Source organism: Zonotrichia leucophrys, chromosome 8 (genome assembly GCF_028769735.1).
Source record: "Zonotrichia leucophrys gambelii isolate GWCS_2022_RI chromosome 8, RI_Zleu_2.0, whole genome shotgun sequence".
NCBI lineage: Eukaryota > Metazoa > Chordata > Aves > Passeriformes > Passerellidae > Zonotrichia > Zonotrichia leucophrys.
Genome location: NC_088178.1, coordinates 13,642,802 through 13,667,354, shown reverse-complemented (window position 1 = coordinate 13,667,354; position 24,553 = coordinate 13,642,802). Strand labels below are relative to the sequence as shown.

Here is a 24,553-nt window from a genome sequence, read left to right as displayed (position 1 = left end):
TCTTTTTCCTCCTTTTTAGAAGTGCCAGTAAGTTAGTGTAGCTTCTCTGCATTCCATGCTGAGGAAGAAAGCATCCTCCATTTAGGAATAAAGCTCTGCTATCAGTAACTGAGTACCTGGGATTGCAGGTACTCAGCAGGCACAGGCTGTGTGTGTCTTTACATAATCTAAAGCAACAGTGTTTGGTGTTCTCCAAGTGATGGCATAAAGGCAACAGGCTGAAGCAGAGGCAACAATAATCTGTGATCCTTGTTTGCCTTGAGAAAACGGCAGGGATTTAGCAAACAGCTAAGGATCTCTGCTCATAACCTCGGTCATGAAGAGGGGAAGTGAACCTAGCTGTGAAGGACCTACATTCCTCTCCTATTAAGTCAGTGACACTCATTCCTGAGAGATTTTTACAAGATAGTTAGATTAAATCCCGTGGAAAAAAATGAACCCAAACTGCAACAGAACAGAGTTCTACATTGCCCTTAAAATAGGCAAAAGTGATGCTTATCTGGGAGTAATTCTTATGACATCTAATCTCTAAGACTGGTAGTGTAACAAATGAGACAAGATCCTCTACATACCTTTAAGAAAAAAATATTTATTTATAAAAATACAATGGGATCAGTTTCAGAAGTGTGGCAATAAATACAGTTCAAGGAAGAAAAAAGCATTTCTACATGGATATATTATGGCACAATAAAAGGCAAATGCACCATCAATCATGGAACTTCTGTTGGCTCAAGACTTTGTACAAGCTCCCTTTTTAGTAAGACAACTATTTCTAAGTTTGGTCAGTGTTGATAATGGAATGAATACACAATCACAAATGCACACTTATGTCTAATGCAGGACTTAACATTAGCAAACAATACCTTAAAAACATAGCAATGATATTAAATCACTAATGAGATATCTTAAATTTAATTGGCAAAGACCACATGTAACTTGAAGCATGAGATTCTTTTATCTCCTCCGGAGAAAAGCTGTAAATATGTAAAATGAAGGCTTAACTTGGTATGTAAAAACCTACTTAGTAGAGATTGTGAGAATGCATAGCTCCTTACGAAACAACCTGGCTGTATGAGAGCACTCCCCCTTTCACAGTATTCCTTTTACTTCATATGCAGTTATTGTTTATGCTGTAGACTACAACTGTTACAGCACTAAAGGCAACTAGACAGGGAAAGGGCAGAGAAAGGAGAAAGGAATGTATGTAAGGCAGTATTTCTTTAGGTACATTAAGCGTAGTGTGTAGGAAAGACAGGTAACAATTCCACAAGGCTAGTTTCGTTCTTACTGAATAAAATAATCAACTAATACTGAACTTTTGATGCAAAGCTAGTAATCAATGCCCTGGTCACTGTACTGGCCATGGTAATCTCTCTGATAGTCATCTTGGTACTCCCCGTGGTAGTCATCCGGGTACTCTGCCTGGTAATCGCTATCGCTGATTTCCGACCCGTTCGTCCCTGTCCCTTGGCTGCCGTTGTGGATGACAGGTTCTGTGGGTGCAGCACAGTACTTGGGGTCGTACACTTGCCGTCCAAGCCCATACACACTCATTCCCTTCTGTGAAGCCACTTTGTTGGTACCCATTTGTAACGAAATAGTTGAGTTATCCACAGGCTGTAATATGTGCTTCTGATCATAGATGTCTCTCCTGGTACCTGGGGCCAGCATACCAGCCTAATAAAACAGGATTGTAGAGGATCAGTAAGAAGGTCAAGAGCTGTGATTACTAGATTCATGATTTCAACTAGTATGCCTCATTGAAAGTGCTGAAAAGTAGGAATTAAAATACAAAAAAAACACAGTACAGTAACACCTGTTCACTAATAGGTGAGTCACAGAAGCAAATCCTTGCAGAAAGGTCCAGTTTATGTTCCTTCTTGGAAAGAATATACTAAGCATTCTGACTAAGGTAGTGCCAGTAAGCAATTTCTTTTTTGCCTCTGTCTAGTTAATACTTATAACTGTTTTCTCTTGGTATAACACTGCCAGCAGGAAATTCTAGAAGCACTGGGATGTTTTTATGCCTTAAGACACTCAGCACAGAACACACTGGTTAAGATAGGAGATTCAAGTCCCTCAATTACTGCATAAGAGCACAGCTGAACTGTACGCACTCACTGCTGCCTGTTAAACTCTGCCACTGGGCACCACTCCAGGCTGTCCCATCCCACTGGGCTGAGAGCTGTGTCCCTCCCTGTGTCCCTCCTGCACGTCACACACAGTCCTGCTTACCTGACTGGCTCCTTTGTTAGTGCCCATCTGTAGGCTAATCGTTGTCTGGTCAAATGGCTTATCAGTTTGCATTTTTGGATCATAGAGGTGTCTTCTAGTTCCATAAGCAGTCATGCCTGCCTGACTGGCACACTTGTTGGTGCCCATCTTTATTGGGGGAGGGAAGAAGTGGACAGAAGAAATTATTTTTATTTGTACATTAAGCATAGTCTAAGGAGAAAAAAAATATGGTTGGTAACTGTGATGGCTGACAAAAAAAAGTCATTTCAGTGCTTGTTTTCCTCATGTAGTTTGACCACTACCTGTAATATATTACCCTTTCTCCTTTCAAAAGTTTCAAAGGGAAAAATAAAGGCAACTGTCATCCTAAGGCCCAACTGCATTGCAACTGGAATGGATGTATGCTTCAAAATGTAAAAAGTACGATTTACCTTGGACAGTAATGATTCATTTATGCTGCCACAATTTTTCTACCACAGGAATTTTAAGATTTTACTTTGGCTTTTATGATTACTAAGGAAAGAGGAGAGAAAAAACAAGTTTCTACCATACAGAGAACTTTAACTATCCAAAGACTCCTACTTTAAAACCACCTTAAAAGACAGAGATGATGGTGCTAATATTAGCTGTTCCTTTCCTCCTTATCACTCTTACAGCAGATTTAAAACAAACAAACCAACCTTCCAGGTAGTGACTTGATCTTATAAAGCAAATCAACTGTTTACTGCTTAAGAATTAAAACCTCATTCCTCCTTCCACGATAACAATATATTCTTATTCTGCACCTGGTTTTGCATAAACAATATCCCAGTTAATCAAACAAGAAAGTTGTTCTCAAATGTAACAAAATTACTGCAAACTTGAATTTCATACTTACCTGCAGGCCAATTACACTTTGACCAGCTTTTAGTTTTCCTGCATCAAAACTTCGTGCTTGTTTCTCTGCATATTTGACACCAATATCAATTGTAGTATGAAAACCTTTAGTTTTTGCCTAGTTTGGGAGAGGGAAAATAGAATATTCAGTGTTTGAAGTGTATTTTCTGTCTCCAGTCTCTAAGCCTGGGCTCCACAAGCAGGTCTGTCTCCATGACACTGTGTCAGGGCTCAGAACCAGTTCCCCACACCATTTGAAGGTGGCACTCCAAAGCTACCCAAGTCAAAAGGACATTCTGCAGGGATTAGTGCTCGCCTGTGAGCCTGTCCTGTTCTGTGTATGCACATGGAAGCAGTCAGGAACCCCCACTCTGACCTCTAAGCCCTCCCTGGGGCACGTGGGAGCACACAGCTCTCTGTGCACTTCAGACTCTCAGTTCTGTCTGTCCTCTCCTGACAGGCTGGATGCTGCTTTCTGTATTTACATGGGTTGCAGGGTGCATCTGAACTGGCACGTGGATTTGGGCCAACTCCAGAGGTATAAATACTTACCAGACCTGCCAGTGCCACTAGAGTAGTCTGTACTTGAGTCATATTTCCGTTCTCAAAAAGATCATTTGCTTCAAAAATGTCATGTGGCTTCATACCATAGACTTGGATGGCCTTGATAAAATTCCCAATGTTCTCCAGCTAAATAGAAACAAAAAAGCCAGTTTTCTACAGTGTTTCAGATCAGAAATTAAGTAATTTTAAAGCCTTCTGGTATTGGTTGGTACGTTTGTTTGCTTGTTTTACTCAAGTTCTTTGCCTTGTGCAAACTGGACAAAACAGTTGGCATGGTTAAGAGTGACTGGTGAGAAGTATTTCTTAGTTTTAATACTGATTTCAGAAATCAGACTGAGGTCATCCAGCCTGGCATCCCTCCATCAGTGAGTACCATATACTTTGTTAGAGTGGGCTTTGATAAGACTTGTCTCAACTGTCCCTTCCAAGAGAAATTCTAATCTAAAACCTGCTTCAAAATTAGAAAATCTGACACAGTATCCATGCCATTTGACTTCAGCAACTGATAATTTTGAATAAAATAAAACTGTAACTATGTGGATGGGATCCTTGTATGGACTGAAGGCATTATCTTGCTCACCTCCTGGGACAAACAAGCCTTGGGGCTTATTAGCACTTTTTAGCACTATGTGCTGTAGAAATTGGAAAGCAATGTAGAACATAAAGAGTAAGGACTGAATCTCTTCTTTCCTTCTGAAGTCTTAAGAGGTATTAAAACTTCAAAAACAAAAATCCTCACGCATATTTAGAAGTGTTCAATGCCAAGAAAACAAGGAGGCTGACATAACAGTATTGGGCTAGACCCATTAACAGCAAAGGCAGTTGTTAACTCTAGGCAGCAACCCTTCCAATGCTTGTTCCAGACACCTTTTCAGGAGGATGCTTCATACAGAGATGTCTAGGTACAGGCAGGCTGTTGACCTAATACCTTGCAGCACTGCCTGGATGGAAAACTCAGTTGTGATCCAATAAAAAGAAATTTTGTTTTTTGTTTTTTTTTTTTTACTGGGCAAAGGCCTTGCTATAGGGCCCTAGATTGTTCTTCCATCTGACACTTCCCTGAACAGCTAAAGCACTGCTATTAAATACAGGTGCTCAACTGCCATTGATGAACCACCTCAGCTGTAGCTGCCTTCTGTTAAACACTGTTCATGTCTGCAGCATCCTCAGCTCTTGGATATGTATCATATCTAACTTGGTGCTACTAGGATTTAAGATGTACAACTTTCACAGCAAATTTGTTAATACAGACCAAAGTACTGTTTGGGGTTCAGGGGGTTAAAGGTGTAGTTCTGAGGTTGTTTTGTTTGTTTTACCTGGTGCCAATTTAGTTTTGATTGATTAATTTTCTTCACTGATCCTGGCTGCAGCTTATTTATAAGCCTGGGGAGGTGAAAAAGAGGGAAATGCTTAAACAATAAATCTCATCCTTATACCATCTGTGCAGGCATTATATAATACTTCCAGTCTTTATTAGTTGCATTAGTTTCATCAAAATGGTTAATTTCTTGGTTCGTACAGTGGACTAGCTCAGTTCTCAGGTCTCACAAGTCTAACAGACTGTAAGAATTTTTGTGTGCCATTTGATTACTATAGAAATGAGCTACACCATTAAATTTAGAAACACTTAAAAATCTTAGCTGAAATATAAAGGAGATTTAAGTGTTCATTTTTCCAACAGTTTCCAAGAAGTTGTCTCCCACCCTACAGTCAGCTATCTTTGACTGTAATTGTTGACATCTTTTCAAGGGGAATCTTCAGAAAGTCCCTTCTTAGTTCCTTTAAAGTAGACAACTCCTAAAAATAAGGTTACTTAATAAATGCTTACTCGCATAAGATTATGCCATCTTTTAATCCCAGTTGGAAGTTTGCACCAATACTCAGCCCTGTCACCTCTTCTATCCAGTTACGCAGATCTTCTTCTATCTGGGGGTCATATTTCAGGGCAATCTGTAACACAAGCAGTCATAAAGTTACTTCAGGAGAGAAATCTCCAACTCACTCTTCCCCACCCCAACTCCATGTCAGAGTATGCTGTAGCTGTCATCCAGTAATTTTATTGCTGGATTTTTGATCTGTATTTTATACATCAGAGTACAGATGTAAGTACTTTATCCCTTTAACTATAATTTTCATGGCTTTACTAAAGGTCTGTTTGGAAAAAGCACTTTTAAGCAAGTTGCAGTTTTTCTTTGAGTAAGAATTCCTGGAGCTCCTGAAAAGTCTTTTGACAGCTACAGAGGAATGATTTTTGAAAAAAATACAGGAGTCAAGTTATACTTTGGCAGGAAGTAAGGAAAGGAAATGGTATATTCTGAATTGCCATGCCACCAGTACTACTGCTCACGTGTAAATTTCTACATGAGAAATCTTAATATAATAGATTTGAAGTTACTCAGCTGAAGATGATAGTGGGTTTGCTTTTATAGCTAGTTTATGATTAATGGAGATGACCTAGTAAGTTTTTCCTTGTTGCTACAACATTAAGTTATCTCGCTGGGGATTCTGGGGGCTGGTCTGTGTCTGGTTTATCGTTAACCTTTAGTATCCCTGCAATTTCTTTTCTCTTTGACCTTCCTGGAAGACTCTTCTGGAATAAATTGTGATCTCATATTTTAATTGCAAAGGAAGAAAACCTGCAAAAATCTTTGAAGTTTAAGGCATCAAGAAGAGGCCTAGAGTTGTTAGAAAGATTACTTAAAAATTCATTTTCCAGATGTTCAGACTTCCCTACTCTGTGTGTAAGTTTATGGTTCAGTCACTAGAAATCAATCCATGTGAAAGGAATGCTTCAAACAGTGAACTTCAACACCACCAGCTGCCAACAGCATCCGTGTTCTTTCACTCTGCCCTTTGTTCCCCTCCCCTGAATGCACCACAAAGCAGCTCCCACTTCCTTCAGGCTAAACCTGTCACCCTTGCAATCCTTTTCAATATTGGCAAGTCAGACAAAATGGATTCTATGCCTGAAATCATCACTACATTTTCTGCAAACAAAGTTATCTGAGCACCAGATTGTGTGAGATAACCTGCAGTGGTGCAGAGGTTGGCAGCACTTCCAGCTTCATTGGCTGTCCTGCATGGGTCAGTGAGCAGGGTGGGAAGGGAGGGAGCACTGTGAGAAACCTGACAGACACGCACACAGTGTACCTGCACTATTTCTAATGTGCAGAAAGGCAGCTCAGCTACACCAGTTGCTTACAAACAAGAAACTCATGGACAGCCATTCACATTAGAGCAAAATGTACATCTGAGACTTTTTACATTTAGTTTTAAGACTTCAGCCAAGAAAGGCCAGCTATTAGCAGCTATATATACACACTGAAGTAGATTATAATTCCAATGTATCTGAATTACTTGGATAGAGGCAATTGCTACGTTTTGGCTAGCATTAATAATCCCTGGCTCCCAACTGACCAAACTACAATTTACAGTACTCTGTTCCATATTTTTCTTCTAAGGGGAATGGAAAATTCTTGTATCTCTGGCTTTACTTCAAACCCTTGTCTGAGTAATACTTATTTTCCTTAGACTATTTGTAATAGTAGTGCAATGGTGCCTTAGTTACAGATCAGGATAATGGACTAACCCATTCCTACATTCAGATCTTGACTAAGGTGTAAAATTCTGCGCAGCATTCTGTACAAGACGACAAGGAAAATGTCATTACTTTATTTTTTAATCACACCTTTTGGATATTAGCTGAGATGCAGACTAGAAAAGCTAATTGAGGATCACAGCTTGAAAGGACATGGCTGTGGTCTCATCTCGAGGGTGGCAGGCAGTCCCCCTTCAATCCCTTCGGTTTAGCACAGCAGCAGCACAACCACATTCATTTCCAGTGATGGTAATTACACCAAGGGATGGGAAACATCTTGAAAATGGTGCATATGAAGGAGTCAACTGTCATCTTTCTCCTTCCTAACCTGGTGATTAGCTTACAAATGACTTTTCATGGATATTTTTATTTCCTATGGAAGCAAAGCTTATGTGATCACAGCCTTAATTTGTCTCCCCAGTAACATCTGGTAGAACCCAAATAGCTCACTCAACATGATAGAAAATATGCAGTCTTGGACAAAATTGAGCCAGTTACATGTTGAGTGAAAATAAATATATGTGCAAGGGAGAAGGATATACCAAAACATCTTCCCCAAAAGGCAGAATTGTAGCATCGGACACTTCTTGCACATTAGCGAACCTGTTAAAATATTGCAAAAGGGACCTCACCCACAAAACCTTAAGTTATGTGTACAGGCAAGACAGTGTACAATTTATTTCCGTACCCCAATTCAAGTGAAGGAACAGGGTTTATAGAAAGGCCAGAACTTTCTATTCTCATGCTCCAGTTAGAAGACAGCAGATAATCATTCATGTGCTGACAGCTCATACTGTGATAAAATCATCATTCCAGCATGTGGGTACAAAGTGGGTCTTGAGCTAATGTCCCCCACAATTCTTTAGTTACAGACATAATGAACATTGTGCTTTCTGAAAATTTAGGCAGTTTCAGTGTAGCTTAAAGACAGTGTTAGCAATCCTGCAGTTGAAATAATCTGAAATAGAACTGGACTTGCGTTTCTACCACTTAACTTATTTTTCAACTCTGGAAAAAAAAAAAAAAAAAAAAAACAAACCAGGAAATTAAGTTTGTGATCATTTGCGATCACACCACCAAGAGACAAGAGACACAGTTTAATCTTTTCCCTCCCAATAGTAAAAAAAAAAGTAAATATGGAAGCCAGTAAGAGTGAGAACCCTAAAGACTTCTGCAAGTGTGGCTATCTTAATCTTTCTTGGCAGGCAAAGAAGAAAAAGTTAGAAATTTTCCTCATTTAACAATAAGTGCATTCCATATGTGAGATTACAACTGAAGTGAATATTAAATTGCTGACCCCACTGCTTGGGGACCTTAGAAGTAATCAGGTGGAATTTTATCACTTCTGAAGGATATTTACTTTATGTTGGAGTACTTTACCATGTTCCAAATCTTGAGCTTTTCAAGAGGTTTTAAATTGCTTTGGGGTATCACTACAGTGGTTATCTAGCGACAGGAAGTAAAAAACACTTATACGCATGAGGAGAGTTCTTATTGCCACTAAAAGCTTTATTTTTGTTCTGATTTTTGAGCTGGTAGGAAACTAAGTCACAAAAAGTAAAAATTGGTGTTTATTTCTCAGCAAATAATATTCAATCTACCTGAAAACCTAGAGATGTGGAATCTTTCAAATAAGGCTTTAAACATGTGAGAAGGGATTAAACAGGGAGAGTGACAGGTCAGATACTACCAGAAATAAGGCATTATGCTTATTCTGAATTCTTAGCTCTTCTATTCCCAATGGCACAACCAGAGGTTATGTAATGCTCTTACTGAATATTTCATATTTTCCACATGTGGATATCAGAGATGTTCCAGTTTTCCTTTGATTGCTATCTATGAGGTGAAGCCAGAGGCTTTGATATGAATGTAAAAAAATTGTCTTTTTCCATTACAACCAATCAAAAATATGGCAACATTTGATCCTTTATAAATACTGAACCTTCATAGAAGATACTTAAATCGTACAAGTCTACAGCAAAAGAAAATACTGTCTACTGAAGATGAAAGCAGTAAAGCAACTTCATTCACAGTATCATCAGTGCCACAAAAAAACCCTACAGTTCCAGAATACTGTAAAAATGATTCAATTGGAGCAATGGATATAAGATTTTGCAGAAGTTTAATATAAGATAGCAGGAAGCCAACTGTTCATTTCTTTCTTCTGACAAATGTCAAAAGATACATCAAGTTGTTGATGTTGCTCTTTCTGCTGATGCTTCAGAGATACAGGTTTAATAGAAATATCTTTAAAAGGAAACTTATGTTTATAGAAGTGGTCAAAATTATGAGTGACCCAAGGTTGTGGCAGGAAAAGGCTGGGTGTTCCCTGCCTATGACAAACTGATACACCTGGGTTTGTGCCAATGTATGCTTCAGGCTGGAATCCTTGCCTTCAATTTGACTCCTCTGGCAACTTCACACCTGATCCTCACACCCAGTTCTGTTCAGGTAGGACTTTCCTCCTTGGGAGATCTTAGAGTGTGAAAACCCTCCCTCCATGTGCAGTACAGAGACAGTAACAATCATCACTGTTTTTATCAAGCTCATGAATTCCTGGAAGCTAGCAAACTTCTGCTGGCCAACTTGAATGATCTGTCTGTGTCCCTTGAAGTTACTCAGTGTGCCTGCAGCATGTTTAGTTTGAGTGATGATGTTAACCAGTACTTCACACCATAACTGATATCATATGGACTTTGAGCTGTCCTTTTATGCTAATCTTTTCCAAATTACACAGTACACGCTGTACACTAAGGGCTCCGTGTATGCCAGATCTCCAGTTTGAGTTCAGCTGGCTGCATTGCTGCTACTCTGGAAAATTACTGTAACAGCATCTCAAGGAAGTTTAAGCACACTGCACTACTTTTTACACTGGGACTAGCAAACACAAATCTTACTAAGCTAAAAAACAGGTATAAAAGATAAAACTTTTGAAGTTAAACATCATGTCATAACAGCTTGCACTTCTTAGTTCTGATGAAATTTCTGATTAAAGCTGCAGGCTTCCTGCCCTCCCCAGCAGGAGTCAAAGGTTTCATGTGCAGCACACTAAATTTAAAGTACTAGTAAGCATTTCAAAAAACTCCTCTCTAGTCGTAAGTTTCAACCAAAAAAGCATGTGCTTGTCAAAGTACATCAACAACTCTATTATAGAAACTGTGTTTGTCAACAAAACTTAAGATGTATATTCATATAAAACTGCAGCGAAGTCGGTTGAACATTTTGGATTTCCAAGGTAAATAAAGTACAGGGCCATGTACAGCAAGAGAAATAACCAGGACTTCACACCAAGATAAGGTAGCATAGGAAGAGTTACATATATGCTTTTCACTAAATTGGACAGAAAAATAGATAGAGGCTTAAGATTTGGATTTTAATGTTCTTCATAGGGAGAAATTTGATATGGCCCATATTCTTGCTTAGAGTGACACAAAGTTACTAACTTTTCAATTAAAAAACAAGATTGAGCAGAGAAAGCTTACTGAATTTTTAGTAAGTATAGGAGCATATTCATCTCGTACAGAATTTAATCCATGTTTAGCCAGGGGTTTTAATACTAATTTTACTTTTACACATTTAGGTCATAAACTACTGAAAGCAAATATAAACAACAAATTAGAAACTCCAGGTTTTAAGACCTAAGCCTGTACAGTTTCAACTTTAAGTAGCAATTTGTTCCTGTATCAACTTTTCAATCTTTATTAATTCAGAACTGTCTGAGTGAAATTGAATTGCTGTGGTTTCAGTGTTGCCTTTGCAAACATCCTTTGCATTGAAATAAGCACTACCTTCAGCAGTGACTTGTCCTGCTGAGGCCAAAAATACCAATGCTGATACCTAATTTTCATTTGCTTGGCACTAGTTTGTGATGAAATATTTTTCCTCCCCCTTTTAAGGGTTTATGATGGCATGGGGAAAGATGAAAGCAAATTCTCTCCTGGTATCAAGGCAGAGGAAGCTCTTGACAGCCCTTACTGCTCAGAAGTGGGAGTCAGGCAGACCACAGCCAGTCCCAAATTGTTATCCAGAATTCCTGTTCATCACCTGCTGTCCTAGAACACGCTTTTGAATCGCCTGTCTAAAATTTACACAGATAAATACCTGGGAGAAGAAACGTGTTAAGAGCTTAGTGGCCATGTGAATAACCAAGAAAAAGGCACAAAGAGTAAATTCTTCCCATTAGAGGGACAAGGATTTTTTTTTAAAATTTTAATGATACAAGCAAGCTAGAACTTTCTGGTTAGAATTCTATGGTGCAAACATATTACATATCTAATCTTTAGCTTCAGAGGTGACACAGTGGCAAGGACAATCACTGATTATTTAGTCATAGTGTAAATAAGGAGCAGCACACTCTGTAAGTTGAGACAGGGAACCCATGACTGGAAAAATATAAAGTTTTGGTTTTTACTGAAAGTGGGTAAGAAGATGAAGTGACAGGGTACCAAGGCGATTGTCAAGGGAAGTTTGCAATTTGAAGTACCAATGCAATGAGCACTCATCATAACGAGAAATAAGGAGCTGCCACTCACTATGCCCTGGTATTTGAAGATGCATTTTTTCTGTCATTATGGACTGTTGTACAGAAAGGCAGAGAACACTGCATTAACATTACCAATGGAAGATCTCACTACATCCCAAAATGCTACTTAGCATAAAAATTTTACAGCTGTATCCATTTTGCTTAATATTCAACCTTTTTTTTTTAATGTGTAGTGTAACTGATACCCTGCCAACATCTCACTGTTTTCTCTGTAAATCAAAATTTAGGCTACAATCTTAAAAGAAGAGATGGATGAGCATTAATCCAAAATTCCTGGCACTTTTCCCATAGACACCAGTTTAAACTCTGTGAAGTGAGAACAAACCATGCCTCAAAGTTTCCAAGTCATCTTACAAGTACAGATACCTGCAGTCATGCATGGTGCTTGTTGCCAGATCAGCTGGCTGGAAGAACTGAGTGTTCTACTCCCTGGCTGTCCAGCAGGATTTTATGACATTTTGCAATTTTTTTTTTTTTTTTGCATTTTTGCAGTGCTACCATCTCTTCCCCCAAAGTGCACCAACAACTCGGACACAGGCCTGCCCTTGGACTGAATGCTGCTTCCCTCTTGTGCCCAGCAGCTCCTGCTACGCCCTCACTTCTTCTAACATGTTCTCACTTTTTCTTGCACTTTTTGTTCTCATCATGTTTTGCCAAAATCAAATTTTCTGGCTTGTAACTCCAATTCTCCTTAGCCATCAGCTTCCACTGTCAACTGTAGCATCTTCTGGTCATGCCACCACACTTTACACTCCTTGGTATGGAGTTCCTTTTCTCTGTTTATGTAGTCTGTATATTGCTGAACTATTTATATTCCTCCAGAGAACATGGTTCCAGTAGTATCCACTGTCTATTATTTTAAACCACTGCTGATTTTTGCTTCAAAACTCCACTGGGATATGAAACTTGTTCTCAGCTAAGACACGGCTGATCCAACCCAATGGACAAAAGCCTGTTGGTCCCTGGTGGGAAGGGAATTCTCCTTGCTTGGAAAGCCAGCCCCGGCATGACTGGTATGACACAGCAAATCTGGACAGGCTCTGACATCACGAGCAGTAATGCCTCCTGAGACAACACACTGAGTGCTGCATGGAAAATCCTGGTAACCTGACAGACCTCAGTGATGCCTAGTTTATGGTCTTTTGTGGGGGGAAGGAAAAAATCATAGAGAACAATCTGATGCATAAACAGAAAAAAAATTCCAAAGCATCCATAACCCAGGGAGCATCTCTTGGGACTGTTACTGTAACTCTGGTGGAGTTCTCAAACTCTACCAGAGTTTGAGAACTACTCTGAGTAGTTCTCAAAGCCTAGAAGGAGCCTGCAAACATAAACAGTAACATCAGTGATCATTCAATCTTTTTCAGAACACTTTTCTAATCTATTGCTACTACAGAAGCCCAGGAAATTAGACATTCTTTTAAGTTTATTCCCTTTTCTCCCCAACAGAATGGCTTTCAAATATGTAATTTTACAAGCAAACTGTATTCTGAGTCAGTAGCCCTTCCCCAAGGCCCAACTTTGTTGACAAGTCTTTCAAATTTTCCTCTCAAACAGGACTGCAGAGTCTGATTATTTCATTCTCTCTCCACACCTTTTTTCTTCTCTGCAAATCCTCTTCACTTACCCAAACCAGAGTAATTATGTTCTACAGCAGCAAGCAGGTAACTGGTAACTCAAACATACCTCCCAGAAAACTTGGCTAAAGAAAGCTAAGTCTGTCACTTCAAGTGTTGCTGTAAAAGTTACTCAAAATGCACATTCCTTCTGCCTCTCCAGCGAAGAGGCAGTCCATGCTGCATTTTCTCAGCACTTTTTCCAAAGGCAAACCTCAAGACTCTCCTACCACTCTAATTTGCCCCCACCCAGAGAGCTCAGGTACTTGATTCCTTGCTGCTGGCACAGCTGTGACAGGGACGTGCACAGATGACAGGGCAGCTGCTGAGGTACCAGCATTTCCAGTGAACTGGGCTCAGGGCTTTCACTCGGTTGCCTGTGAATCTGCACTGATTTATCTCCTTTAACTCACATTAGCTGAACAGGCTCACTGCGCTGTCTGTGACAGGTATTCATAAAGAAAACACTGATTCCTCTCATTCTTACCATCCTTGTACATAATAATTCAACCTGGCTTTTATTTTTGTAATTTAGGTGGAAGACATGATTTCTTGAGAACTTCCTTAGCTGCTTCAGCTACTAAGAGCTGCCTAGATTTATCTTTCATAAAGGTAATAGATCAAAGTCTTTCAATTAATGCATAGCATGTTTTTCTGGTTGAGGTAATTCTCCCCATTGGTAGTCTTCTTAGCAGAAGCACAAATAGTGCAGATTTCACACCCTAAGCTTTGTCTATCAACAGCTTCATACTCTTGTTTTGCTTTACCGCCAGCAAAAATATTGCAAGAATGAACTTGGCAAAAAGAATGAAAGACAATGATAATCTGCTGCTCTGGCCCTTTACCTCAACTCCTCTCCTGGGTATATCTCTGACCAATTAAAGTTCAGTAGGCGATGCACAAGGTTGATTATAATCCAGGAAACATTTAAAAATATTTTGGATTTGGCTACCCAGACAAGTTGTGCTTTAACCACACAAAAAGTGTTATAACAACATATTTTTTTTAAATGTTAATGACCGTAAACACATTAGAAAATGTTTCTTTAATTTTCTAATAATATACATCTTAAGAAGAAAGTCTAAGAAAAGTAAGACAAAGTGAAAAAAATTACAATTACATGAACTTGTAGCTCAACCTTTTATTTAATGTAGTTTTAGTAATGTACAAATCAAGCCATAAGCCTGTTATGCTGGAGTTTATGAGTAAAGAAGAAAGTACATGTGAGAAGCAGAAAAGACAGTCAAACTCCAAAGTAACAGACTGATTCAATACCTGTAGAAACTTTTGAAGCACTATTTTACAGCAATTCAACACACACAGAAAGAGCAGCTGGCACTGCTGGAGGTGGGTAGGAGATGCACCTACACACTGCATCCCAAACTCAGGATGCCAAGGTGTGGTGTCACTATGCTGCACTCCTGAATTGAGAGTAGGTTTGAAATATCCACCCAGAAGAATGTGTGGGCAAGGCTGTGCTGCAAATGACTGTGAGAGGTCTCAGTCCTCAATGATTTAAGGTTCCATTATTGTTCTGCAGAACAAAATGCTCAGGTGCACTGACTGAACTTTAACTTTGTTAGTTATATTTTGTTCCAATTCTGTTCCATCCATTCAAAGACCAGTGCTTTATTGCTGATATTTAGTCTCACAATCGTTGTTTATACTCTTTTATTAAAACCAGCTAGGTTCTTTCAAATAGAAGTAGATGTCCATATCAAATACATTTTCATACCATCATTTATTAATGATAAAGGCTGTCATCAAGACAGACCATAGTAAAAAGGCATTAGTCCTAATTTTCTTCAAAAATTACTTGTACTTTTTATTTGCATAGGACATAATAAATACAACAATGTCAGCAAGTTAAGGGAACAGCTTCTTGCAAAATTAAGCAAAGAGCATTTAGTCTTGGCCCACCAGATACATGCCTGAACTACACATGCTTCACTGACCCAACACAGTGTTGACTTGCAATTATGATATATAATGGAACTTCTAATTGATCCCCCACAGTGTTATAAAGTGAACCAGGGCAGTGGCAGCTCAGGCTGGTCACACAGTGGGAATCTCAACAGGAGCTGCAGTACAGGTCCTGCTCCAGCACATCCTTCTGCTCAGTATGTACTGGCCTGAGCACTGACTTGTGTTCTGCCCATGCTCAACACAGAAGGGAAAGACTCTGCTGGGGTCCATTCAGCAGCAAGGCAGGAGCTGCTTCTCACCATGAATATTTAACTATAACCAAATCCCTTCCAAAATGCATGTGGATTTGATGCCTTACCTTTTCCTGTGAAGGCTTCTAGTATATAGCCAACTGATTAGGGACAACAGAAAAATACTTTTAAATTAAATTATTCTTATTCAAGCAAAACCAACAAGGTAATGCTGTCTATAAATAAGAGACTGTAGCAGTGGAAATATCATCAGGAAAGCAATATAATGGCAGAGCTTTCTTAGCAGGAAAGCAAAGTATGAATTTTGCAATAGTAATGTCCTGTTTTATCCTTAGGAAGAGCCATGGTAAAAACATGCAAACAGGGCAAGATTTGTTTAGAATCCATCTATAATTCAGACAGCTAGGATTTTCAGTAGATCAGATTCCATCTTCATGCAAGCATTTCAGAATAGCAAGGAAGTGCAGAAATATTTAGGCAAATAATTGGTGTTCAGGTCCTGTGTGTATGCACAAGCCACATACTGATTCACTTCTCTGTACCCCTTAAGGATTACTCAGTGACCAAAAGATTGTCTAATGAAAGGTCTGCCTAAATAACATCCTCAAGAAAAATCCCGTGTTGACCCCAGAATACAGGGTTGAGTCTTGGAAGGGAAGCAGCACAGGCACTGAATGGTTGCAGCCTGGTTTCCTTGAGTATCAGTGCCCAGGGTAAGCTCAGGCTCCCGAGGCTGACAGCCTGCTTGGCCCAGCTGCTGGGACAGTTGGGGACAGTCCAAGCAGGGCACTGGACCGTGGCTGTGACAGCAGCACTGCATCCTCGCTCCTGGCCTTCCCCTGCTGCCAGCTCCTCCAGGGGCACCGGCGCCTGCCAGCCTTGCCAGTCACACATCCAGAGCGGCACTTCTGTACAACTCTGCAACAGCTGTTTCATTATGTTTCCCCTCTAAGTATCTGCTAAAATCTGCACTGGTTTGAGGAGGGGAGGAAAAAAAAAGGCGAGGAGAGGGCGAGTGTGGGTGGGAGGAGGGAAGGGTTATTGCAGTTTAAAAAAAACAAGTCACAAACACAGAACCACCCACCTGAAGAAAAGTCAAAACTGTTTTTGAGAAAATCACTGTCATTCAACCCCACTAAATAGAAACAATGACATAAGTTACTATGAGGCATTACTGCAGAACCAAATGTATTTACTCAAAAGAAAGTATTTGCTGCTGAACACAGCTATACAAGCTAACAGTTGTTTAGAATCAGATACTTACAAAAAGCATTTTTAAGCAAGAGTCCCTCTTAAAGAAAAAAAGAAGGATTTTCACATGATCTCATTTAGAAAAAATCTGTTTCAAATTGCCCTACGTGTCCTGGCCTGGAGCCCATTTTTACTGAAGGCCTTTCCTGTACAGTTCCATAGGGGATGGGAATCTCTACAAAGTTTGCCTTAAAAGGACGTGTCAGATGCCCAGTGTATACCGTGCTATGCAGCTACAGGAGCTGATAATTCTGAGTACAAAGAAGTTTCTATCCTTTATTCTCCAAGACAAATTATAAACTATTTGCAGGCAAGAAAAAGCATCCAAATTAATGTTCTGTCAAAAAAAGACAAGGTGAGACAAAAATCAGTGATGTGTTGCTGTCCCACAAGAATGTGTGCATCCATCCATCTATCTTTTATGGGTATTGACTCACCAACAGGACTATAATAAGTATTTTTCTCCAAATTTTAAAGTAAGTCTAACTCTGAAACCACACAAAGAGCACATTCATTTGTAAATTTTAAACAAGCAAGCACTGCTGTAATACAAATCATACTTTTTATTTTCTGAGGCTGCTAATCCCATTTAATTGTCATGACTGTCAAGCTCTATTTGCTTTCTTCAGAAGTGTTCTAGTACACTGTGAGCTTGCATTCAAAGGATACAAAATACTTATCTCATATCCTTAAAAATTACCCTTAGCAAGTTTTATGATTTTCTAACACCAGTGTAAGATTTACTGAAAGTTTATGAATTCACCATAAACAAGGTCACTGTAATACATCCTATACATGGACAGAAAATGCTTTAAATCTGGAAGTGCAGACCCAGGGTGCTCACTAAGGTTAAACACACCAGGAGTGTCAGCAAACACCCTCACTGTTCATTGACTGGTGCCCGTGCTGGTGCAGCAATGGCAGTTCTGTCTGTGCTGTCCCCACGCAGGAGCAGACCCCGCTGGGGACAGTGGCTAATCCTGGCTGTGCTGTGCCATTCATCACCCTCCTCCTAGAGAGAAGGGTGTAGGATGAGAGGCAGAGCTGGAAGTGGCCCCCTCAGCCAGGGCTTAGCAGGGACAGTGACACAGCCTGCAGCTCAGCACAGCCCGTGCTGCTCCACAGCTCAGGTGTGAGGAGCCCCAAAGACAAGAGTCAGCTTGGCAATCAAGAGTCAGGGTTTACTGGGATTGAAGCCACGGAGCAGAGGCAGCAAACTCCTGTGCCAGTGGTTCACAGCAGCCACTGCCAGATGTCCCTGGAGCAGCTCCTTCACACATCTGTCTGATGCACCCAGGGGCTCCTGAGCTGTGGCACCAGGGACAGGGCACATCTACCTGGTGGGGCTGTGCAAAGGCTCCTGAAGGTGAGTCTCGCTGTCTGGGGGCTCAGGCAAGTGTCCAGAACAGGAATGGCTGCAAACATCCAAGGTGACGGCAAGAGAAGTGTTTCCATGGCAAATCACTTGCTCCTGCTCCTGGTAAGAGATGTATCCTTGCTATGAATTGTCAATGCAATGCTACCAAGGTTCCACCACCATCAGTCTGTTCTTCTCAGCAGGGTCACTTCTTACTGCTGTAGTGTTAATACTTCTCCTGAAGTAGCCACAGAACTGGAAACTCATACTTGACCAGGGCAGAACAGACTTGTCCTGAGACTGTAACAGTGGAAGTGGTAAATGGATTAGACACATCAAGGCAGACACACTGAGATCCGCAGTAAAGGATGAAGCTTAGTGGAAACACTGTAGTTAAGATTCTCCACTGCTGGATTACCTTCCTCATTTAACCACAAAAAAATCTAATTAATCTGTGTTAATACCAATTCTCAGTGAGTATGAGAACTCTTCACACACAGGACCTAACACTAGGAGAATACAAATTAATAGGTTACGACAGCTTAATAAAGCCAGTGATTCACTGGGTTCCTTTAAAAAAAATCCTTTGCAAAATTCCCAGCAAGAGGCTACAGTCACATTTCAGCACTGAGGTGGCAAACACGTTCCCAAAAGCACAGGAGCATCTGCCCAGCAAAAAAATCAATTCCCGTGATCTGGAAGTGCAGGGCAGCAGGGCCACCTTCAAGCAAGTGCCATGGGACACAATTAACTGACATTTATCCTGTCAGTCAAAGTGAAACTAAGCATCAGAAACAAGGAACCAGCACAGAAATTGTAAACTAATTGGAGAATTCTCATAAATTGGTTGCGGATACATTAAAAAAATCCATCTTAAAACTAACTGACAAAAATAGATGGTTTCCTCTTTTATATCACTAATGTGTTTTTAGTGGTGCATGTTTATTGTGCCAAACATCAACTAACTGTAAGTATAGCTATGGAATTATTCCATGGTCATGTTTATGTTTCATAGACAGTTTTGCTATGGACTTAATTATCAAAACTGTACCATTAAATACAAAGTCAAGAAGTTCACTTGAACTGCAGATCTGTTACCAATGCCTGGATCCAGCTCAAAGAAATTCATAGTTCTTTGAAAAAAATACAAAATTTGGACACAAAGAGAAAAGTTTTAGTGCTTTCCACAGCGAAATTGATATTTAGCTAGAAAATGTAAACTTCAAGAGCCATGATCAACTATGAGAAACCACGAATTAACTGGAGCAAAGTAAAGGTTAATGCTTGCTCCTATAAATTCTTCTGCTATTTCCTCTAAAATTCCCTTTTCAGTATATATGTCTATGACAATATTTCTAAGAGCACCAAAATATTAGATTTTTTATTTATTCCCCATGCAACAAAATGAAGATTTGTGTAATGCAAATAGTCACACAGGCTGATTTTATTTTAAACTAAACATCTGAATTTAATTCAAAGCTTGTAAATGAAAGATATTATTTCTTTAAAAGTTACACAGATGTCTACATATAAGAGAATAAGAATGCAGAGATCTTACACTGTCATTTATGATGACAGAAATCATTCTCCTCTGTTTTCAAACCCTAAGTTTTCACTGCCTTTATCCAGTACAGTCTCAATTTTTATTGTATAATTTCAGACAACATTGACAGAAATGCACTTTTATCAGTGGCAAACATTCTCACCTAGGGTTCACAAAATTCAGTGAGCAAACCTAAAGGTTTGTTAAAGGAAAAACATCTAGAGGAAACATAGAATGGTAAAGTAAATATATGGTAGGAAGAGTTGTATTTTAAGAATGAAAACGGGTATTATTTCTGTTTTGAAAGGAGGGCCTAATAGTTCAACCACAGACAGCCAAAACTTATCTCACTATTAAATCACTAATTAAAAAATCTGAAAGAATTATTTTAATCTGGTTCCCAGATAAAAATATTGATTTTAAAAAGAGTAATTTCTGGACTAAGCAATTAAATCTGTTTATTTGGCCTGTAGCAAGTAAAATAGATGACAAGAATTTTCTCCTCAGCAATTTCAAGAGGAACACAATAATCATACCTAGGACTGGTTTGCATTATTCACCACAGACTTCAATTCTTTTCCATTAATCTGTACTTGCCCTCAAGAAGGAAAGCAGGAAACGCTACTGCCCTCCTGCACACTTGCAAAACAGGGAGATATTTTGTTTACAGGCTTCATTTGTCTAACAGCCTTCACTTTATAAAGTTTGTTTCCCTTCCTGTTCCATTTCGCTAGGGCTTGACCTTTCAGGGTGGCAGCTGCAGGGCTGGGATAACACCGCAGTCACTCTGCTGCCTCTAAAAAGTTTGGAAAATGGAACTGCCCAGTGAAAGCTTCCCGCCACAGGGATGGCTCAGAGGGAAAGTCAGGAACGTGCAACAGCCAAATGCTATGCAAAATTTAACTCCCCACACAAACCACACTCCTGCACACCCTCACTTTCTTACGAAGATGAAACTGGCACTGTATCAAAGGTAAGAGGAGGGGGAAGATAAATGCCTGCCTAATACAAATAACACTTCCATGGGAAGGGTGGAGCCACTAGGAAGCAGCTGAATGGACTGGAACCTCTCCTTCTGCTGCCCAATATTCCTGTTTGCTCCACACCTTCTGCAGCAAGACAATGGAGCATAAATCAGACACAAACACAAAATCGAGTTTGCAGCTCTATCTAATTGCATCACCATCTCGTGCTATGTCAACCTCACGTACTGCACAAACTCCCCATTGCTCAAGAAGAAAATTATTTCTTGCCTGCAGAAGAAACCATTCATTTCAATCAGTTTAAAGGGCTCCCCACTGAATATTTGTTTTGGATCAATTATCTTCTGTGATCTCAAGTAAACAGGGAATCGGCTTCAAAGGGATTACACTAGTTTGACTACCTACACATTTCTCATGCAGACAAGTTTCCTTACAGCTGGGAACCAGTACACAAACTCCATGCTTTCTCTGCAGGAATGAGGAAAAGACATCCCTAACCGACACCAGACACCATATTAATGTGAACTAAGGTAAGGAGCAAAACAAGAGAAGGGTGGAGCCTCAAAGCAACAACAACAAAAAACCCCGCAAACCCCAAAACAAAGAAAAAAACCAAAAACAACCTTTCCCCAAACTAGACATAAATTTTAAGCTTAAAGACTGAATCCTGACCTCAATTAAATTCTTAAAAAGCATCAGGACACGTTATAATCATCTATTCAAGTACCATAGCAAACAAAAGGTCTCTCTGATCACTAATACAATGTCAAATGGGCAAATAAAGAATAAAAACCAAAACCAAGGAATTTTTTTATCCAGCACAGCTGGACCCTCGGGCAGCATAGCCATGAAGCTGTCCATTTACAAAAAAACACTGCTTGGAGATCAGCACTGAAAATTTCAAACAAGGATATTTAACAGTAACTATCATTCAAGCAGGGAGGTTCTACTGCCACTTACAAACATTACCCCAACAGCACATCAAAAACCCCATAACACAAGAGTCTGCACAAAGGCCAGTATTTTAGAAAGTGTGATTATAACTGGCAGCAAAAACCAACTCCAAGACTTGGAATTCTTCAAATTCTAATTCTTCAAATCTTCATGAGACAGAAAAATCTGGGAAAAGGAATTTTTGCTCTTTATGGAGACATTATCTGCTGGTCCTCTGGAATTATACAGATGAACAGACCCACATCTAACACACAAACCCATGCAAGATACTAGATTGGAGGTACACGATATACCTGTATATAACACAACTGCTTTGAAATTTGGTCTCTTCCAATGAGAACAACATTCTAAAAGCTCAAAGCTACACCTCTTCTGGCGATTTTGTTGTTGATTGGAGGCTCTTTTTGTTTGCTTGGGTTTTTTGAAAGAGGATGAGTTAATTTGCCTTTGGTGCACTTGAATTGTTTTCTATGGCACTGCTGCACTGACATTTTCAAAGAACACAACAGAAACCTACAAACAAATAAACTGGAGCTGCCCCAAAACATCCAACCCTCTGCAGTACTTGCAATGAAGGTAGAGAATGGGAGCAAAACAAAACCCAGCAAGATGAAGTAGAAGGCCCTTTGCATAAAGGTGTGAATTACACCGGTTTCAAACCCTCTGCTGATGCACAGGCTTGGAACAGTTCCTCAGGAGGCCCTAAGGAAGCTGATGGCAATGAGAAACTGAAAGAAAGAACAAAGAACTTCCCATCTTGTCCCCATTAAGGGATCACTGTTAAACCTACATCACTTTGTCAATAATCTTCAAAGTAGAAGAGCATCTACTTCCTTCCTAATTCACATGCAGTAATACACAACACGTTTTAGTCTTTTTTTAGGTTTGGGTTGTTTGTTGGTTTTTTTTTTTTCAGTGTGTAATGATGTAGATAAATCACTAAGTTTAGATGCTGGAAGCAACCACTCTGGAAGACATTTGGTTACATGATGTCATCAAACTTTGCAGCAGAACCCACAACCATCCTAAGAAAGCCAATAAAGAAAAAAACCAAAGCAAAATGTTGTTTTGTAAAGCATAAATTATAACGTTTAAAGTAACTACTTTCCTCCCTGCTCTCCTTTTCACTCAGCTCACTCAGCTACAAGTCAAACAGGATCTGGGGATCTGCTGAAGCCTGAAACCAGACATGCGTGTGAAACAACCGGTTATTAAAGACCACGTTTAGGTTTTAAGCCTGTGAATAAAGACACTGAGCACCAACTTATCCCCGCTTGTTTAGCGGTGTAATTTTTATTGCAAAGCTTTTCCTTCTTATTAGGCAATTGTTCGCTGCAAGGCAGCAGCCAGTCTAACAGGCCAACGCGAGACACCTTTTGTTCCTAAGAGAAAAACCTCAGCAAAGCCGCGCACAACCGGCTCCGGCCGCGGGGCCCGGCTGCAGCCAGCACTGCCGTTTGGGCCGCTCTCAAGCGGAGCCCCGGTGTCGCGGAGCCCCGGTGTCGCGGCGCGGCTGTTCCGCTGGCGGAGCTCCCCAGGGGCGCGGGTCCCGCCCGCAGCCGCGGCCGCGCCGCCTTTGTGCGCCCCCGCGGGCGGGGCGGGGCGGGGCAGGCGGACAATGCGCGTCTGTGCGGGCCCCGCGCCGATTGGCCGCACGCCGCCCGTGCCCATGATGTCATGCGGATGGAATGCGCCGCGCGGGGGGCCGCGACCCGCGCAGCGCCCGCGCATCGCCCGCGCAGCGCCCGCTCGGCGGCCCCGCCCGCGCCGTGCCCGGCTCTGCCCGCCGGGGCTCCCCTGTCCGCCGCTCCGCCGGCTCTGGGACGGCTGCGGGCCCCAGCGCCGCGCCCCGCCCGATCCCGGCGGGCGGAGAAGGCACGAGCGGGATGTCCCGTGCCAGGGCTGCCGGCACGGGCAGGTGCAGCCCGGGCCACGCTGCGAATCGCGGCTCCGCACACGGGCCCGCCCGGCGGTGACAGCTCCTCGGTGCCCGCAAGTTTTCCGAGCGGTGCCGCGAAGGGCAGCGCTGTCCCGGGCCGGCGGCGGGCGCATCCTTGCGCGCCTCCACCGCACGGGGCGGGCGGAATCCGCCGGCAGCCGGAGGCAGCGGAGCCCCGCGTCCTGTAGCGCCTCGTCCCGTCCCGCCCCGCCGTCCCGGTGCAGACAAAGCCCGGCGAGCCCCGCGCCGCCCGTACCTTGTTCTTGACCTCGGCGGAGAGCCCGTAGGAGGGCCCCTTGTTGAAGTGGGTCATGTCGGCGGGCTCCCGCGGTCTGGGGGCGCTGATCGCAGGCGCTGGCGGCTCCGGGCTGAGACGAGAGTCCGCCCGCGGCCGCGGAAAGTTCTAGTCCCTCCCCTCCGGCCGGAGCCACGAAGCGCCAATCGGGGCGCGGGCCGGGGCAGCCCCCCCGGCGGGCCGGGGAGGGGGCGCGGGGCCGCGGGGAGGAGCGCCCGCCCCGCCCGGGCCCGCCCCGCCACCGCCGCCGGGCGCCGCCCGGGGGTCCGGCCGGGGCGGGGAGCGCGGCGGAGCGGGGGGACGTCAGCGAGAAGGAATCCGCCGGCACCGAGGGCTGCCGCCGCGGAATGCGCCGCGCGGATTGCTACGGCCCGCGGCGGCGGCCCCGGGGTAGGGGAGGGGGATCTCGGCGAGGGACCGGCGGCCGCGGTCCGGCGCTGCCCGGCTGCTCACGGGGGCCTCCCGCCCCGCAGCGAAGTGCCGCACGCGGTGGGCAGCCCCCGCCGCACCGGGATGGCGGCACTGGGCACCGGGAAGGCGGGAGCACGGCGGTGGCTCTGCCTGCCTTCGGGGCGATGCTTCCCGCGGGCCTTTCCCGGGCGTAGTGGGACCGGCCGCGGGC

At 42.1% G+C, this 24,553-nt stretch overlaps 1 protein-coding gene across 1 annotated transcript; it reads right to left on the bottom strand.

Annotated features, from left to right (window-relative positions):
• Positions 1-569: 569 nt before the first annotated feature.
• Positions 570-24,051, bottom strand: CNN3 (calponin 3). The gene is made up of 7 exons (XM_064719941.1): positions 23,893-24,051; positions 5,504-5,625; positions 4,992-5,058; positions 3,664-3,801; positions 3,113-3,229; positions 2,236-2,382; positions 570-1,677 (listed from the first exon to the last, which is right to left on the bottom strand). The coding sequence occupies exons 1-7, from the start codon at positions 23,947-23,949 to the stop codon at positions 1,330-1,332; spliced, it is 996 nt and encodes a 331-aa protein (XP_064576011.1). The 5' UTR covers positions 23,950-24,051; the 3' UTR covers positions 570-1,329.
• Between the last annotated feature and the right edge of the window lie 502 nt (positions 24,052-24,553).